The sequence below is a fragment of the Chelonia mydas genome, chromosome 3 (genome assembly GCF_015237465.2).
Source record: "Chelonia mydas isolate rCheMyd1 chromosome 3, rCheMyd1.pri.v2, whole genome shotgun sequence".
Taxonomy (NCBI): Eukaryota; Metazoa; Chordata; order Testudines; family Cheloniidae; genus Chelonia; species Chelonia mydas.
This window is the reverse complement of record NC_057851.1, coordinates 29,486,299-29,506,001: the sequence shown is the minus strand read 5'-3', so window position 1 is coordinate 29,506,001 and position 19,703 is coordinate 29,486,299. Positions and strand designations below refer to the sequence as shown.

General features: G+C 43.6%; 1 protein-coding gene across 3 annotated transcripts in view; it reads left to right on the top strand.

Moving 5' to 3' along the window:
* GRHL1 (grainyhead like transcription factor 1) overlaps positions 1-19,703 on the top strand; it is a gene marked incomplete in the record, with an annotated part of 68,737 nt that overhangs the window by 38,631 nt on the left and 10,403 nt on the right. For 2 of the 3 annotated variants that reach the window (XM_037894082.2, XM_037894081.2), the window contains 4 exon segments: positions 5,219-5,377; positions 15,580-15,667; positions 18,657-18,796; positions 19,267-19,304. In XM_037894082.2, the coding sequence (XP_037750010.1) occupies positions 5,219-5,377; positions 15,580-15,667; positions 18,657-18,796; positions 19,267-19,304 (425 nt within the window). 3 annotated transcript variants of the gene reach the window in all.

The window sequence follows — 19,703 nt, the reverse complement described above, 5'->3', positions numbered from 1 at the left end:
AAACACCTTTATTTTTCAAACTGGGTAAGCTGTTTTCAATTTGTAAATTGTAGTACCAGTTAAATACCAGCAGGGGTCCCTCACTACTGATATTTAGAATTTTAGTTTATTATAATAAGCAAAACAAACTTGCAGTTAGATGTTGGAGCAATATTTTTCAAAGTCTTGGTTAAGGTACTTGCTGTGGCCTCTGGCTCTGAAATCCTTGCTTTCTTTAGGGGATGGGAAGGGATTCCTATCTTTTATTCTTGAATGAAAGGAAAGAGGAATCCATTCTAATGCTTTGACTGATCGTGATCCATAACTTACTGGTAATTCGTTGTCATTGGTTTCAGCTGCTTCTAAGCCCTCATGATAATGAGGACTACCCTTGTATAAGAGCCTGGCATTTGAATGGGTGCATCTTTTGGGGAAGTACTAATTCAGTGTGCCCCTAAATAGGACAACTAGAAAATTCTATTCCTTTGCTACTACTAAGATCTAGGGGCATGGCTACACTTGCAAGTTAGGGAGCATTAAAGTAGCCCTGGGTGCCCTAATTCATGATGCGTCCCCACTTGCAAGGCACATATAGCGCCCGGACTCCGCGGCTGGAGTGCTCCTGGTAATGCTCCTCAACAAGAAGCATAACGCTTGATACGCCCTGGCTGGAGCACTGCTGTGTCAGTGTGGACGCCCTGGTCTATTAATGGCTCTCATTGGCCTCCAGAAGTGTCCCACAATTCCTGTTCTAGCCACTCTGGTCATCACTTTGAACTCTACTGCCCTGTCCTCAGGTGACCAACCGTCAGAGCCGCCCTTTAAATTCTCTGGGAATTTTGAAAATCCCCTTCCTATTTGGTCAGCAAGGCGTGGAAGCGCTCAGCGAATCTTTCCAGGTGACCATGCCTCCACGCTCCAGACAATCTCCAGTATGGAGCAATGGCGAGGTGCTGGACCTCATCAGTGTTTGGGGGAGGAAGCTGTCCAATCCCACCTGCGCTGCAGCCATAGGAATTACAATACCTTCGGGCAGATATCAAGGGACATGATGGAAAGGGGCCATGACCGGGACGCACTGCAGTGCAGGGTTAAAGTGACGGAGCTGCAGAATGCTTACCACAAAGCCCGCGAGGCAAACCACCGCTCTGATGCTGCCCCTGCGACCTGCTGTTTCTACAAAGAGCTGGACGCAATACTTGGGGGTGACCCCACCTCCACTCCGAAGACCACCAAGGACACTTCAGAGCCCAGTTCAACAAGGCAGGAGGAGGACGAGGAAAGCAGGAGTGAGGGTGCTGCGGAGGAGGGAGACAGCGTGGCATCCCTAGATGCATGCAGCCAGGAGCTGTTTTCAAGCCAGAAGGAAGGTAGCCAGTCGCAGCGGATGGTGCTTGGGAAAGAACAAACACCAGAGGAGGTGCCGGGAAATTGGCTTTTATTTTGGGAAGGATGTTGTTCGGTGCGGGCTCTTGGGGCGAGGAGGGTTAGGGCTGCATGCATGCCTAGATGCGAAATAGGGCATTGATGTGCTCTCTCTCACATTGTGGTAATCTGCCTCAGTGATCTCTTCAAATGTCTCACACAGAAGCTGGGCAATCCGCTTGTGCAGGTTCCTTGGCAGACCTACTGTGCTCCTTGTCCCAGTAAGGCTAACATGTCCACACCGCTGTCCGTGAGGGGCGGGGGGACCATTGCTGCACACGGGCAAGCTGCATATGGGCCATGGCAGAAGCTGCATTGTAGTAGAAGACCCTCCCTTGCTTCCCAGGTCGCCCTCAGCAGCAAGATATCTTCCAGGACGAACTCCTGTGGAAAATGTGGGGACAGTGTTCAGTATAGGGGCCCCTTGCAGCTGTTGGCTCTCCCCAAGGCACAGAACCCCAAAAGACAGTACAGCCGTGAAACAGTCAGTCCCACTTGCCCATCTGCTTACTCACCATTTTGGGGCTCCTGTGGGTTATGTGCGCTTGCTTTGGGACGTGCAATTTCTACTATTGTGTAGACTGTCTTTAAGTACCACCGAATCATTGCTCTGTCTGGTGTGAACAATGCTGCCTCTGTTAAGTGTTGCATTTTGGCTTTACAGATGCAACCTTGAGATCTCAGCCGTCCGTGTTATCACTGGCCGAAAGACTCCAAAGAATTAGGAAGCGGCCACATAGAAGCAAAGAGGACATGCTGCATGACTAATGCAGCAGTCCCTTAATGAAAATCAAAAAGCACAGGAGTGGCGGGAGAGTGAAAGGAGGGTCCACCAGCAGAATGCGGATTGCCAGCACCAAACCACAGAGCGGCTGCTAAGCATTATGGAGTGCCAAGCAGACACTCTACAGGCGAAACACTTCCATGCTTCTCCCCTCCCCCACTGCAGCCCTTGTCCCAAAACTCTTTCCCTTGTGCCCCCATGTCACCTCCAACCCACTTTCCCCAACATCCGGGTTCTTATCGCCACCAGCTGCATCCAACACCTGTAGCTTCACCACCCAGCCCTGCAAACTACGACCCTTACCCACTGCACTCAACCCCCATCTCATGCATTTAGCCAGCCAGAAGTGCAGCACTCGTTGCAGGAAGGCTGAGTATGATAACAGGACATATGCAAATCTGTGATTGTACTGTTCCCCGCCCAACCGCACCCCCTTGCCCTTTCTGTTTCCCAAGCGATTGTTTCTTTTTAATAAATGGATTTTTTGGCTTTGAAAACATTCTTTATTATTGCATTAAGTAAAAGATACCTTAGCCCAGGAAAGCAACAGGCACTGCAAGTCAGTGTAGCAAGCAGATTTCTACTAACATTGGAACCACTGCACTTCACTCCCATGCAGGGCAGCAAACATTACTGGTGGCTTTCAGCCTCAGATTACTCCTTCAAGGCATTTCTAATCCTTGCAGCCACGTGCTGGGACCCTCTAATTGCCCTGATCTCTGGCTGTTCAAATCCAGCCTCCAGATTTGGTACCTCTGAGGTCCATGCCTCAGTGAATCTTTCCACCCTTCCCTTAATAAATGTTATGGAGGGTACAGCATGCAGATATAACCTTGCGGATGTTGTCATGAGCCAGGTCCAGCTTCCCATACAGACAGCACCAGCGGCCCTTTAAATGGCCAAAAGCACACTCCACAGTCATTCTGCACCGACTCAGCCTGTTGAACCGCTTGTTGCTGCTGTCAAGGCTTCCTGTGTAGGGTTTCGTGAGTCACGGCATTAAAGGGTAAGTGGGGTCTCCAAGGATCACAATGGGCATTTTGACTTTTTCTATGGTGATCTTTTGATCTGGGAAGAAAGTCCTGGCTTGCAGCTTTCTGAACAGGCCTGTGTTCCGAAAGATGCATGTATCATGGACCTTTCCAGACCAGCCTGCGTAAATGTCAATGAAACGCCCACGGTGATCCACAAGCGCCTGGAGAACCATAGAGAGATACCCCTTCCAATTAACGTACTCAGAGGCTAGGTGGTCCGGTGCCAGAATGTGCGTGCTATCTATTGCCTCTCCGCAGTTAGGGAAACCCATTTGTGCAAAGCCAGCCACAATATTGTGCACGTTACCCAGAGTCATGGCTCTTCTGAGCAGGATGCGATTAATGGCCCTGCAAACTTGCATCAACACGATTCCAACGGTCGACTTTCCCACTCCAAACTGGTTCGCGACCGATCAGTAGCTGTCTGAAGTTGCCAGCTTCTAGATTGCAGTAGCCACCAGCTTCTCCGCCAGTAGGGCAGCTCTCAATCTCGTGTCCTTCCGCCGCAGGGTGGGGGCGAGCTCAGCGCACCATCCCATGAAAGTAGCTTTTCTCATCTGAAAGTTCTGCAGCCACTGCTCATCATCCCAGACTTGATGACGATGTGATCCCACCACTCAGTGCTTGTTTCCCGAGCCCAAAAGCGGCGTTCCACTGCGGTGAATGTCCATGAATGCTACAAGCCATCTCGTGTCATGTGCATTATGCAAGTCGACATCATCACTGGACTCCTCACTGTCAGTTTGTAGCTTAAGGAGTAACTCGACTGCCATTTGTGACGTGCTGGCGAGACCCATCAGCATATTCCTCAGCAGTTCGGGCTCCATTCCCGCAGACTGAAAGGGAAGACAGAGCGCACAGTACAAAAAACGTTGAAAGATGGCACCAAATGTGGACGGAAGCACAGGGATTGCTGGAATGCGAAGCGATGCATCACGGGGTGTTGGGACAGGACCCAAAATGCCCACATTCCCCCACCCCCTTCCCACAAGCCACAGCGCCAGAATGGGAAGAGGAGCTCTGTGGGATAGCGGCCCATAATGCACCGCTCCCAGTGCTGCTGCAAGTGCCGCAAATGTGGCCATGCCAGCGCACTTGCAGCTGCCAGTGTGAACACACTGCAGTGCTTTCTCTACTACGCTCTCTGAGGGCGGGTTTAACTCACAGCACTCTACATCTGCAAGAGTACCCATGCCCTTGCATTATGAAACTGAAATTATTTTAAAAAAAATTACTTTTCCCATTAACATTTTCATTTAGTTTGAATAACGAAAAAGGATTCATATTCCACTTCCTTTTTCTGAGCGCTAGCAGGATGTTGTGAACACTGCCAGGAAGTGTTCAAGACCCTGATCCCATAAAGATTTAGGCTTGTGCTTACCTTTAAGACCCATAAGTAATCTCACTGCAGTCAATGGGAGTGCTTGCATGCTAAGTTAAGTATGTCCTTAGGTCTTTGCTGGATTGGAACCCGTAGTAAATAACTCTAAAAACTGATCAGTCTCAAGAGTAGAATTTGATCATGGAGCTAACATGGTTTTGCTACTGTCCAAACTGATTTCAGTTGTGCTTGCTGCAAGCATGTCTGACCCCGGTTTTAAGTAAGGTTTTTAAACACTGTTCTTTTGGCCAGTGAAAATGGGGCCTGAAAGGATTTCTGCCCCTAAAAAGGGGTTACAATAGGCAAAATATTTCTTGGGGCATAAAAATCTTCAGAAGTTAACTAGAGTCTGCATGAGGTTTGATATTTGTTGCTGTAATCCACACTAGGAGGATGGGTCTTTGTACCCCCATTAGTAGCTGATCCACTGATTCATGTGAGTAGTCGTTTAGCTTATGTGGTAGAAACTCACCGCTTTAGTTCTAAAGGTCTTGGATTCAAATCCTACAGTAAACCCAAGTGGAGTCGTTACATTGTGACTCAGTATGGCTGGCTGAAGCAAACACTAAGAATGTATGTATTGCTGCTGATGGAAGCTTTTTTCTTCTTTTACAGGTTTTTATTTCTGTAAACTGCCTCAGCACAGATTTCTCCTCTCAGAAAGGAGTTAAAGGGCTGCCCTTGAACATTCAGATTGACACCTACAGCTACAATAACAGGAGTAACAAACCCATCCACAGGGCCTACTGCCAGATTAAAGTCTTCTGTGACAAGGTAAGGTCAGGCCAGTTTGCAAATGAGGGCTTGGGGAAGGCTGTCCCTCCAGCTCTGTTTCGTGTAAATGACCTTTTCCTTTATGATTCTAACACATGCTATTTTAGATAATCTCTGAAAACTCCGTATGTGTTTGACATTTGTAAGGGGGAAAAAATTGGTTTAGAGATGCTGAAGTGACCTCAGACAAATTTGCTGCCTTCAGAATGCTGGAGTGTTGCAAAACATTTTTAGGCACAATCAGTGTTGACTTTGGGAATGGTCATTGGGAGATGATACTGAATGTCACAGTTGCCAACGGCAGATAACTCTATATACTTGGTTTTCAGTTCAAACTTGAAATTCTGTTGAGGCAGGGAACAAACAAGTCTTTTTTTTTACCAAATCGCTAAATATGGAATTTTTTTTTCTTTGTGTGCTTTCTTAGTGTGCTCATTATAAAAATATCTGAGAACCTCACCAGTAATGTGTGTGGTTTTCCTACTGCCCTGGTGACATAGGGAAGTATCACTAATACCATTTTATAGATGGGGAAACTGAGGCCAAAATTTTCAAGTCTCCACTAGTTTTGAATGCCTCAGTTATGAGCGCTCTGCTTGGCGCTTATGGTTTGTTTTTTCTCTACAGGTGTAGAGCACCTAAAGCTGTGAGTGCAGCATTGTAGGAGGTGGAAGTTTTAAAAACTTGACCACATTTTCACAAATGACAATTTTTCGTGGCTTACAACTCATCCAAATCTGGGCAGACTTTCCCAGGAACAGCAAAAAGCACATCTATGAGCCCAGGGCTTCTTCCAACCAAATTCTGAACTCTCAACCCCAAAGTGCAGGCTACCATAAAAAATTGCCTAACACTGCATGTTTAATCTTAATATTTCTGTCACTATCACTCCAGTTATAATGCATGGATGGACACTTACCCAGCCTTATTCTGCCCCACCACAGGGGCTATACTGTAAGCAGGGCCAGAATAGTGTCTTAGGCACTTGTGAAAATTTTCCCCGAAGTGACTTGACTCCCAAATCCCACAGACTTTCCTAAACACATAAGTTATTTGAAAATGGGAATTAGGCACTTAAGAAAATTTTACCTTTAGTTCTTCCTGAGGGTTTCTTTTGCTCACTATTTACTCAATAACTTTTAAAAAATAGGTTTGTCTCTTTGAGCTCTTCTGATGAAAAGTGGTATATAAAAGGTCTTCGCAATTTAATGTATTTATCCCTCCACAACACACCTGTGAGGAAATGAAGTGCTGTTATCCTCATTTTGCTCCGCACACTAAGCGAGGGACTGCGGGACCTGGGTTTGTGACTCAGGTCTGTCGTTTGGCCTGTTTCCAAACTGAACAGGGCTTGGACCAGAGTGACAGCAGGACTTGGGCTCTGACCAACCCCCATAGCAGGTCCTGAGTGCTTGTGGACTCAAGTCCAAACTATTTTATGTGTAAAGGGAAGGGAGTGTTTGGCTCAAACCTGAGTCAGAGCCTGGGCTTAGTGTGCAGTATAAGTGACACAAACTAAGAGTCTGTGGTGGAGAAGAGAATTGAACCCAGGCTAGTGCCCTAACCCCTGGACTACCTTTCCTCAGTCAGTTACAAGCTAAAAAAACAGACTTCCAAACTCCCTCGCTTTTAATAAACCAGTTGTTAATTTGGCAAATCCACACTCCGCTCATTGCTTCAGAGGAAAATGTTTTAGTCTGCATCATAAATTTCAGCAAATCTAGTTAGTTACCCCGTTTATATAATTTTTCACTTTAGATTTTGTCTTCTGTCTTTGCATGACTCCTCCCTATACCTCATACATTTGACCTGCATTGTAAAATATATATTTCAGATTTAATCTGTGGGCATCTCTTTGCACCCAAAAAATATTGTCAAGTTGAGGATGTAATTCCTTAGCATGATTGTTGCACATAGACAGTCCCTCACCCAGATTCTGAAGTGGACTTACATAGGGAACACATCTCTGTCAATACAGATCACTCAAATATTGGCTCAAGCTCTGTTTAAATAGTATAAAAATAGACTTGACCGGTCACCTCTATTAGTTGTGTGTCCCAACCTGCAGCAGTGCCTCCATCTGACTGCAGAGGATGACTCATTAGTCACCTTCTCTCCTCCTAAGAACTATTTGTCAACAGTGGCCAAGGCTTGAATCTTAAGTGTTCCATCTATTTATCTTAGGTACTTAAGTGATCACCATTACCATAGTAACTGAATGCCTCACAATCTTTAATGTGAGAGACAATGTGAGTGAGGTAATATCTTTTATTGGACCAACTTCTGTTTGTGTAGGCTCAAAAACTTGTCTCACCGAGCTACTCTTCAGGTCTGGGAAACTAATGTAACCCCCACACCTCCTGGGTGTGGTGTTCTGTCCCATCAAGTGGCATTGAGACCACTTAGAGAGAGTTAAATGAGTCTGCTCTACAGCCTTAGCTAACAGGCAGGTGGCTTTTAGCTCATGTAGTAGAGGCTCATGCACTAAGCTCCAGAAGTCCCCGGTTCGATCCTGCCTGCCAATGACCGGTTCTGTCGGCATTACACTAACTCTTAGTGATACAAGAAAGCCTGTGGTGGAGCAGGAAGTTGAACCTGGGTCTCACAGGGTGGTGTTCTAAACCCTGGGCCATGATTTTTGTACGCAGTGAGGGGTGCTGTTGGAATATTGGGAGGGTTCATGGGTGGAAGGGGAATCGGAGGGGATTCATAGATATTAAGGTCAGAAGGGACCATTATGATCATCTAGTCTGACCTCCTGCACAATGCAGGCCACCGAATCTCACCAACCCACTCCTGCAATAAACCTCTCACCTATGTCTGAGCTATTGAAGTCCTCAAATCATGGTTTAAAGACTTCAAGGTGCAGAGAATCCTCCAGCAAGTGACCCATGCCCCATGCTGCAGAGGAAGGCAAAAAACCCCCAGAGCCTCTTCCAATCTGCCCTGGAGGAAAATTCCTTCCCGACCCCAAATATGGCGATCAGCTGAACCCTGAGCATGCAGGCAAGATTCACCAGCCAGATACCCAGGAAAGAATTCTCTGTATTAACTGAGATCCCACCCCATCTAGCATTCTATCACAGGCCATTGGGCCTATTTACCGTGAATAGTTAAAGATCAATTAATTGCCAAAATCATGTTATCTCATCATACCTTTTCCTCCATACACTTATCAAGTTTAATCTTGAAGACAGGCAGGTCTTTTGCCCCCGCTGCTTCCCTTGGAAGGCTGTTCCAGAACTTCACTCCTCTGATGGTTAGAAACCTTTGTCTAATTTCAAGTCTAAACTTCCTGATGGCCAGTTTATATCCATTTGTTCTTGTGTCCACATTGATACTGAGCTTAAATAATTCCTCTCCCTCTCCAGTATTTATCCCTCTGATATATTTATAGAGAGCAATCATATCTCCCCTCAGCCTTCTTTTGGTTAGGCTAAACAAGACAAGCTCCTTGAGTCTCCTTTCATAAGACAGGTTTTCCATTCCTCGGATCATCCTAGTAGCTCTTCTCTGAACCTGTTCCAGTTTGAATTCATCCTTCTTAACCAGGGGAGACCAGAACTGCACACAGTATTCCAGGTGAGGTCTCACCAGTGCCTTGTATAATGGTACTAACACCTTCTTATCTCTACTGGAAATACCTCGCCTGATGCATCCCAAGACCGCATTAGCTTTTTTCATGGCAATATCATATTGGCGGCTCATAGTCATCCTGTGGTAAACCAATACTCCAAGGTCCTTCTCCTCTGTTACTTCTAATCGATGCGTCCCCAGCTTATAACTAAAATTCTTGTTATTAATCCCTAAATGCATGACCTTACACTTCTCACGATTAAATTTCATGCTATTACTATTACTCCAGTTTACAAGGTCATCCAGATCCTCCTGTATGATATCCCAGTCCTTCTCTAAATTGGCAATACCTCCCAGCTTTGTATCATCTGCAGACTTTATTAGCATACTCCCACTTTTTGTGCCGAGGTCAGTAATAAAAAGATTAAATAAGATTGGTCCCAAAACCGATCCCTGAGGAACTCCACTGGTAACATCCCTCCAGCCTGACAGTTCACCTTTCAGTAGGACCCGCTGTAGTCTCCCTGTTAATCAATTCCTTATCCACCTTTCAATTTTCATATTGATCCCCATCTTTTCCAATTTAACTAATAATTCCCCATGTGGCACCGTATCAAATGCCTTACTGAAATCTAGGTAAATTGGATCCACTGCGTTTCCTTTGTCTAAAAAATCTGTTACTTTCTCAAAGAAGATCAGGTTGGTTTGGCACGATCTACCTTTTGTAAAACCATGTTGTATTTTGTCCCATTTACCATTGACCTCAATGTCCTTAACTACTTTCTCCTTCAAAATTTTTTCCGAGACCTTGCATACTACAGATGTCAAACTAACAGGCCTGTTGTTACCCGGATCACCTTTTTTTTCCTTTCTTAAAACTAGGAACTATGTTAGCAATTCTCCAGTTATACGGTACAACCCCTGAGTTTACAGATTCATTAAAAATTCTTGCTAATGGGTTTGCAATTTCATGTGCCAATTCCTTTAATATTTTTGGATGAAGATTATCTGAGCCCCCTGATTTAGTCCCATTAAGCTGTTCGAGTTTCGCTTCTACCTCAGATATGGTAATATCTACCTCCATATCCTCATTCTCATTTGTCATGCTACCATTATACCTAAGATCCTCATTAGCCTCATTAAAGACTGAGGCAAAGTATTTGTTTAGATATTGGGCCATGCCTAGAATTTCCTTAACCTCCACCTCATCCTCAGTGTTTAGCGGTCCCACTAGGTGAGAGAGTGAGAAGAGATGTTCATGAAATGCGAAATCTTCTCTAAAGACCTGATTCCCAGGTCCCCTCACTTAATCTGCTTAATGAGTCAGCCAATGAAAGATGTGCCTGTATTTTGTTGCACATGGGTGAACCCCATTGACATCACCAGGGCTCTGCATAGGCACCCAGGTCTGCCTGTGTGCAGCAAGTTGCAGGATCAGGGCCTACAATTCTGTCTGCAGGGGTGTGGGGGTTAGGCGCTTACTTGGTCTGTATATTACAGAATAAGGAAGAACCCTTTCCTTCTGTCCCGATACAGATCCTTTAGCCCTAGCTTACTTCAATTCAAGGAGGATATTTACAGTGGAATTTATCTGCAACAAAACTTCACTGTGAAATGAACCCCCCCATGCAGTTGCATTGCCTTGCCAAATGTTCAAACTGGGATTTCAGCGAGAGGGAAGCTTTTCCATGGAGATTGGATCTGTATATTCCACTGTAATAAACATCTGTTTGGAAGTCCAGGCATTATAGAATAGTAGTGACCCACTGCACAACGTACAGATGAAATGAGCTGTCCATAAACTTCAGAAGGACTGGGAGCACTGGCCTTTGGCCTTGCAACATGCATATGTCATATGCATTATTACTGTATGCTCTTGTCTTGTTACTTACTTGCTAGATGCTTATCTCATTATTTAATTCATATTTAATGAGACTTCACATAGTAAGGACATGCCATGTACACCATGCCAGGTTGTTATATTATCACTGAATTGAGAAAAATCATTCTACTCAGACTGCCAGAAAAAAAACTCCAGGCAGTTGCTGGCTGTGTACAAGAATTGCTAATAATGAAGAGACAGCAGATTTTATAATTCACTTTGAGCAAATAGATTTGCTGAAAAATGCACTTTTGCTTGACTCCAAATTATTTGCAAATTTGACACACACAGTTTCAGCCATTCACAAAATGGCCAGAGGAGGTGTTGGTGCTGCTGCCCTCTGTTTTTAAGCTTCGGCCCAGTGATTAGAGTATGCACCTGGAATATGGTAGACATAGGTTCAAATCTCTGCTCAGGAACAAACCTGAAATTTTCATTTCACTGAAAATTCTGAACAATTTCAGATGCAGTTCAACCTGAACTAAACTCTTTTTTTTATTTTATTTTATTTCTAGAGCAGCCACCACCCTGAATAATCAGGTTTCAGAGTAGCAGCTGTGTTAGTCTGTATTCGCAAAAAGAAAGAGTACTTGTGGCACCTTAGAGACTAACAAATTTATTTGAGCATAAGCTTTCGTGAGCTACAGCTCACTTCATCAAATGCATTCAGCTGTAGCTCACAAAAGCTTATGCTCAAATAAATTTTAGTCTCTAAGGTGTCATAAGTACTCCTTTTCTTTTTCCTGAATAAACAGTTACTCGCACAGCTCTGCTTATAATGGTGCTGTTAGTGGCTCTAGGGTTGAGGATCCTGTTACGCTTCCTCTACCTGTTTGTTAAATTATGAGCTCTTCAGAACAGAGTCTGGCTTGTACAGGGTTAAGCACGTTGTTGGTGCTTAACAAATAAACCCAATTTTTCATGAGGTAACAATTCTCAAAAAGAAATTTGACTATCATTGTCTCAACTGGTTCTGGTCTCCCATGTTTAAGAAGGATAAATTCAAACTGGAACAGGTACAGAGAAGGGCTACGTGGAGGATCCGAGGAATGGAAAACCTGTCTTATGAAAGGAGACTCAAGGAGCTTGTCTTGTTTAGCCTAACCAAAAGAAGGCTGAGGGAAGATATGATTGCTCTCTATAAATATATCAGAGGGATAAATACTAGAGAGGGAAAGGAATTATTTAAGCTCAGTATCAATGTGGACACAAGAACAAATGGATATAAACTGGCCCAGGAGTGAAATTATAACTTTAAGGATTTAAAAACAAACAAACAAGCTACCCCACAAACCAGAAGTTTTGATAGGGATCTGAACCCTTAAACTCCAGGACATAATCCACCCTCTAACTGATGGGATTGGGAAGAGACTCTTCATGTTGATTAACTCTTGCTTCATACGGGGTTTTCCTGAGCCTTTTTCTGAAGCATCTGGTCTTGGCCGTCAGTGACAGATAGAATATGGACTGGGTGGACGACTGGTCTGATCCAGTCTGGAGATTCCTATGTTCCAAAGCTTAGTGTGTGGAATTCGGTTGTATGTGGAATTCGAGAGGCTGTTAATGTGCTCCTGTGACTCAGAACCAGCATCGCTTTTTAAAAACCAAGTTCCATGCAGCTGTATGGTTGTGGGTGTGTAAGAAAAGAGGATTTCCTCAAATACATATTGGAAATACACACGTACACGTCTTAAAAATGTACAACAGAGAAATTGCAATTCTGAAATATTACATATGAATGACAGTAAGTACTTGACTTAACCCTGTGTGAACAAGAAAATATAGGGCTGAGGCAAAATTTGAACTGACCCATCTGGCCCTCACTGACTCTGTACTGCTGTTGCATTCCAACACTTCTGCTCTGTTAATGTTGCAGGCTGATGTTGTGCCCTTCAGTCTTGAAGTTAGAGTGGGTTGTGTTAATGGTGGCAGCCTTGGTATTTTTTATTTTTTTTTAATTCCATCCCATTTTTTAGGGGACAAAGACAGGCCATTAACATAAGGAAAAATTACTCATGATAGAATATATCCATGCTGCTTGCTTTCACAGCACCAAAACATTGGGTGCCTTATAGAACAAAGAAGTTGGTTGCTGCCTTGAAGAGCTGCAAGTCTAATATTGGGTCATCTTTTTCCTCTTTGAACTGATTTATTTCTGGAGCTGGCTGGCCTCCCCTCCTCTATTTCTAATTTCGTGTCTCCTCCTCTTTCCCCTTGTGGTGTCGGCTCTGCCAGTTCCTCCTCTGCCCCCCCGCCCCCATCATCTCCGGTGAGGTTGACCTTTGCTCTTGCCACCCTCGCCAAAAGTCATTCTGCCTTTCTGATTCCACATCCCATCTTTATTAAGGAACATGTACTGGCCCCACTCACTGAGGCATCTGGGGACCTTGCTTTAATAAAATAACATTTATTCTAGCTTGGCAGAACTCACTGCTTGTTAATCAAAAAGCCCACTATCAGTTACGAAGGTTGATCATAAGCTTCACTAAACAACAGATAGGTCTTGTAAACCACAGCTCAAATACCATCTTTCCTTGGCTACTGACCAGTTCTCCATCCTGGTGCTTACTGTCACCACCCCCTTGAATTTACTTAGAATGACACTAGAATGCTTGGTACCTGTGTATAGCTTTATATCTTCAAAGTGCCATGCAACCATTAATGAATCCCATATCTCCCCTATGAGGTAGGTAAATATCTCCATTTGCTGGGGGTGGGGGGGGATACTGAGATATAAAGAAGTTGGGTGACTTAGCCCAGGTCAGAGAGAGCTGGTGGCAATGCCAGGATTAGAACTCGAATGTTTGTGTGCCTCATGTAACAGCCTCGTTATAGATGTGTTGAGTTGTCCAAACGCTGTTATTAACCTACATTATATTGTATAATTGTTTCTTAATTTATCAGATGTCTAGCAATGTGATTTTTTTTTGTTTGTTTTTGTTTCTTTTTGTTAAAGTGATTCCTTGCTGTTGAGCCCAAAAACCCTTTGCTGGTTCTGCTACAGTGGCTTAGCCCAGCAGATGAAGTTATGCTATTGGCTGTCAGTACTGCAAGGGAATCGACTTTGAATCACTGAACACTTTGAATTCTGGCCTGAAATCCAGTCATTTGGAAGTGACTCTTCTTGCTTAGCCTGTACATTTTCTTCTTGCTTAGCCTGTATGTTTTCTTACACAATTTTTTGTGGGTGAGAATAACAGGAGGATTCTAGGTGACTACTTCTGGCTGTCAGCGGAGTTGCTTTAACACTGTGTGAAGCTTATAGTTGCCTATTATTAATATTATTTATTTGAGAGGTTTTTCCTGATCAGATTGTCAAATTTCATTGTGTTGGGGGAGAATTCAGTGTGCAAGGACCTCCATTTTTACTTTTGTACTGAAAATTGGCAAATGGTTCAGAAATGCAACTACTTTAACTGCAGAAACTACATTTCTGCTGTGTTTGGTGTGACATGTCCTTTCCCCAAGCGTTGTTTACAAGCCAGTCTGAGTTTTCCTTTTACAAAGCAAATCACCAAATCTTCCTCCCCACCTCACAATTTTCCACTGCATCCTATGTTCTGGGCAGGCAATGGACTTAGGTGTTTGGCACATGCAGATGAGCATAGGGATGCTGCCACTTTGGCTAGCCAATCCTTTGGTTATGATTGTTCTGAATCCGAAGTTAATAGTCCGGCCTATATATGGCTTACTCTTAGGTTTTAGCTAATGTAAGGAGACTCCATCACTGTTTCACTTTGAATTATTGCAATAGAACCAGTAGCAGCACCACCTACCCACTCTGTGACAGGTCCCCACTGGGACTGGGGCCTTGTTGTGCTAGGTCCTGTACAAAATACATTTAAAAACTCCTGCCTCACAGAGCTTTCAGTTTAAATAGACAAGACAGATGAAATTTGGGAGAAAGTGAAGAGTTGTTATCCCCGTTTCACAGAACTGAGACAGACCAAGTGACTTGCCCCAAGATCACACAGGAATTCTCTGGCAGAGTTTGGAAACAAATTCGAATCTCATTGGGTCCTGGCAGAGCCTTAGACCATCCCTACTTTCTGAGGTATCTACATGCTTATACGTCATAGAAAACTTGACTAGCTGTTGGGGTTTTTTTGGTCACATTCTTTTTGGAGGGACAGGGAATTCTGTAAATGTGAGGTAGGTTCTGCTTCCATCTATTCTGTATTAGGTGTTTGTTGATCCCATAGAAGCTAGCACTGTTCTGAAGGATGAAAAGTGATGCTTGTATTATTTTAGTGCTGTGAAAGATGGCACAGTTGCTGCTGACCAAGACTCTTCAACATGCTAGTATGTCTTGTTCCATCCTTGTAAAACTCTAGGGGTTCTGAATTTAGCTTGATTATAGCATCAGGAATATTTTTGATCAGAGAAAAATTCAATGATCGCTGTTTTATATCTTAGACATTGCTATTCTCTTAAGTGTATGGAAAAGCTGAAATAACTGTTTGGTAACTTGCCATTTTACCACAGTCCCATATTTAAAACAAATTCAAGTGATTGTCATACTTCCATTAAATTTTGATTTGATGACAGTGCTTCAGAATAAGTACTGGACAGATTTTAAAAGAGGTATTTTCTGGCTGACCTGATGAAGTGGTTAGTGTGAGACTGACCGCCACGTGTTCTACTCTGTAAAGATCAATGTCATTGAACTGAGGGTATTACAAACAAACAACTGAGAGACTATTTTTTTTCTTTCTCCCTTCTTCCCCAATCTGTCATCTGACAGGGAGCAGAAAGGAAGATCAGGGATGAAGAACGAAAACAAAGCAAAAGAAAAGGCAAGTGCACTGACCCCAGCTCCCAAATGAATGCCTGTAAGTAGAAATTATTCCGCCAAGTGTTTAAATCGTAGGCCTCATGTCACTTACAGACTAGTTTTGTTTTCAGTACAATTTTCCTAGAAAGGAGTCATTGCTTGCCTTTTTTTCCTCCCATAAAATAGCTTCACTTTAATCCACTGTATATGGGATTGTGAACTGTATTTTTGCAATGCACAGGATAAGTTAGGAACTTCAATTCTTCTTCACTCAAAAAGAAACTATATGTGCACTGAGTGAGCTCCACTGTACATCCAATCACTTTATGGCTTTTAGGAGCCAGAGAGTAGAGGGAGAAGGCAGTGCTATTTGGACCAGCATGAAATCACACTTGGCACTTGCAATCTAAGATGAAAAGTGTTGTGCAAGGCACTTTACAAAGTTGGGTAAACATTATTATCCCTGTTTCTACAGATGGGAAACTGAATGTTAAGGGCCTAGTTTTGAGAACTGGTGGAGCACCTGCAACTCCAACTGAAGTCAGTAGGAGCTGGAGATACCCCGAACCTCTGCAAATCAGGCTTAAGGGATTTACCCAAGGCTATGCAGCAAGTCACTGGCAGAGTCTGCAATACAAACCCAGATCTCCTGATTCCCAGCCTTGTACTTGACCCATTAGAGCTGAGCTGCCCCTTTTTAGTTAATACTCTAGTTAGACATTGTTTCTACGCATGTAAAAGTAAGCCCGAGGGGCTTGATGCTGGAATGAGCAAAAGGTTTTCTAGCTATATCCTTCCAAATTTGTTTGCTTTTCATTCTTAATTCTCTCCTGCAAATCATACTTTTATGTTGACTCCTACGGAGCCAATGTTTTGATTGTCAGTTATACATTAACAGAGTTTGTTTGGTGTAAAGTTTATATCCCTGTTTCTCCTTCACATTGTGCAGCAAGGAAAAGTGTTTATTCCTTGTCTCTCCTCTGGGCTGTTTGAAGATAATGTTACATCCACTTGATGTGCTTGTTAGAAGCTCTGCTTTTAACAGTCTGACTGGTTCAATAAGCATTAACTTCACAGTTTGTTTAAACAGGGTTTCCTGACACAGCAAATGCAGGCCTTGCGACCGCAGAAGAAGCCAATCACACAGGGAAACTCAGTTGTTCAAGGGCAGTTACAGGGAGGGCAGAGTTTTTAAATATATCATAAAAAGAAGGCTCAACCCTTTGCTAGTATTTAACAAGTGTGTGTGGGGGGGGTGTCTCCTATCCCAAATACAGTAGCCCAAGCAGGATCCAGAGACGACTGTGCACAGTACTAGAGCTAATGGCTGAGAAAGGGTAATTGCATGCTAAACCCCCCATTTGTAGAAGTTCGTATCTATCTTCATAAATGCTGCTTATGGAGCTAAACTTCCTATGCTTGGGCTGAGCCCAGATGTACTGTTTATTTCCCCATTAAGGTTGAATACATATTGTTGGCTATTTTTGAGCTATAAGCATTACAGTGGCTTCCAGAGACACAATTGCTGTATCTATATGGATTGCTCCATATAGAGCTGGTTGGTAAATTTGGTTGAAGTTTTAGAAAATCAGTTTTCCCACAGAATTTAAATTTTGACTAATTGTTTTGAAATTTTTTCAACTTTTTTTCCATGGGAAATTCAGAATGAAATATTTCATTTTGGGCAGGCTTAACCCAAATCAAAACACTTCAGTTTGCCAACCCAAATTAAAATCTTTCATTTTGGGTCAGTTTAATCTCTGTTGATCAGAGCTGCTAGAGTGCCTCATGGGAGCTGTAGTTTAGATACCTCATACACCATTTTCTGTAGGCTAGGCTTCCTAGCTGAACTACATCTCCCATGATGCGCTGTGGTTTTTCCCGCTGGTTGAACTGATGTGCTGCATCATTGGAGTCTTGTGACCACAGTGCTCTATAGTACATGTGGTCCACCCCAGAAGCACCCAAACGACATTCCCAGGAGGCACATAGTGGCTAACAAGGGAACAGATTAATATTGAACTAGACTGAAATGTTTTGTTTCAATTCACAATGGTGAACCAAAATTTTTCAAACAACTTTCCATTCTGCAAAATGTTGGCATCTTGCCGAACTCTACTCCACAGTAGTAACAATGCTTCTGTAGTGCTTTCCATTTGAGGATCTCTAAATGCTTTTCAATACTCTGTGACTGAAGCTTCACAGCCCCTGTGAGGTTGAAATATCCCCCGCACTCTGCAGAAAGGTACAGTGAGTTACACAGGAAGTCTGTGGCAGAGGCGGGACTAGAACCTAGATGTGACTCTTCCAGTCCTGTGCCCATAAGACCATCCTTCATAAATGTTCTTAAGTGAAACAAATATTGATCAGCTCTGTGCGCTTTTAAGAAGTGATATGCTACCAATATTGAAACAAGGCATGCCCATATACCAGAGTGCATGAGCTCACAGAGAAGGAGTGAGCTACCGGGGGAAATCTATTAATTCATTTGGTTACCCGTTTAGACAAAAGCCCTTTCTCCTAACCCCAGCCAAGGAGGGAAGCAATGCCACTTGGCAAACACTTCCTGCCACTCACTGGAAAGGCTTGTGGTAGATTCCTGAAAAAATAGGAGTGTACTGAAAGTGGAGTAGTGTTCAAACTCTGTCATTTTAAATTGGGGTGTGTGGGAGGAACCGCAAGGATTTTTAGCTATCCTTTGGGAAGATTTTACTGAAAATACCTGACATGTGACACATTCCAAAAGGAATAAGCATCTTTGGCCAGGGTGATTTAGTGGCCCCCAGAATAGGTGACTCCATCAGAGAAGGGAAAACCTCACACTTTCCCCTACTCTCCACCCCACCCCCCAAAAAAAAAACCTAGGCTGAGAAATTAACAATGGGGTCCGAAGACCCTCCCCTTCACACCCACCCCAGCACATCACTGCTTAACAGCAATACATTTATGAATTGCTCTTAATGAGTAAGGCTACAACCATGTCATTGTCTTAAATATCGATATATTACAAATATCCATATATTACGATCTTTGATATCTCTTTACAGTTCCCGATGTCAAAGTGCCAATGCTTCCTTCCCACAAGCGGACAGACGTCACTGTCTTCAAGCCATCCCAAGATCTTGACACTCAGCCGGTTCTTTTTATCCCTGACCTTCACCATTCCAGTCTTCAGCGTGGGACTCATGTATGTGATGTCATTGTGTGCCCTTAATATAAAATTAGGGGCATTGTCTGCTTATGTAATGATACTGTACATAGCCACTGGGCTGGTTCTTAAATGTATAACAACTGGGAGCAAAAGTTAGTATTAAGTGTGATCATTATAAACCTTTATGCTTCGTGGCATAAGCCTAACAAATGGGAGTTAGGAAGAAAAACTTGCTTTGTGGGCAGGTATTCTTCACCCTTCCTGTAAAGCGTTTGAAGCTGGCTACTGACAGGATACTAGTCTAGGAGCTCTGGTCTGATGTCTATGTTCCTATTGTTGGCTTCTCAGGTCCACTTTTTATCTATCTATTTATCTATCTTTAGCTAGCTAGCTACACACACTGTGGTAGGTTCCAGTTAATGGTCCCATGTCATTTACCATCCAATAGTCTAATATAGAGAACCTTTCTCTGTATACTCAAAATTTTTTCTTGTTTTGTTTTAAAGGTCCTTCCGGTTGCACCAGAAGAACTGGAGGGTGAAGGGTAAGAGACTCACTATTTCATCCATTCTATAACACTATTGAATTGCATGGTGCTGTAAAATCAACTAGGAAGGTGAGGTCCCTGCCACAAAGAGCTTGCCGTGTACTCTAATATTCGGTGTTTTACTCCTCCCCTTATGTAAGCCCCAGACCATAGTCAGACCTATAAGCAGCACAGGCCCCAGACTGTCAGTAATGCCGTCTTCTCCAAAATGGAAAATCTTGCATAGCAGGCACTCTCCATCACTATGCAGCCAGCTTGACCCTCAGGTTTGCTGCTCTGGGCTTTCCAGTGTGTGCCAAAAAATATTCACATTCCAAAGGGCCTTGCCCAGAATCTCCAGGTAAATAGCTGATTTGGTGTTGTGCTTAAGCAGCACAAGGGGACTCTGTTGTTGGA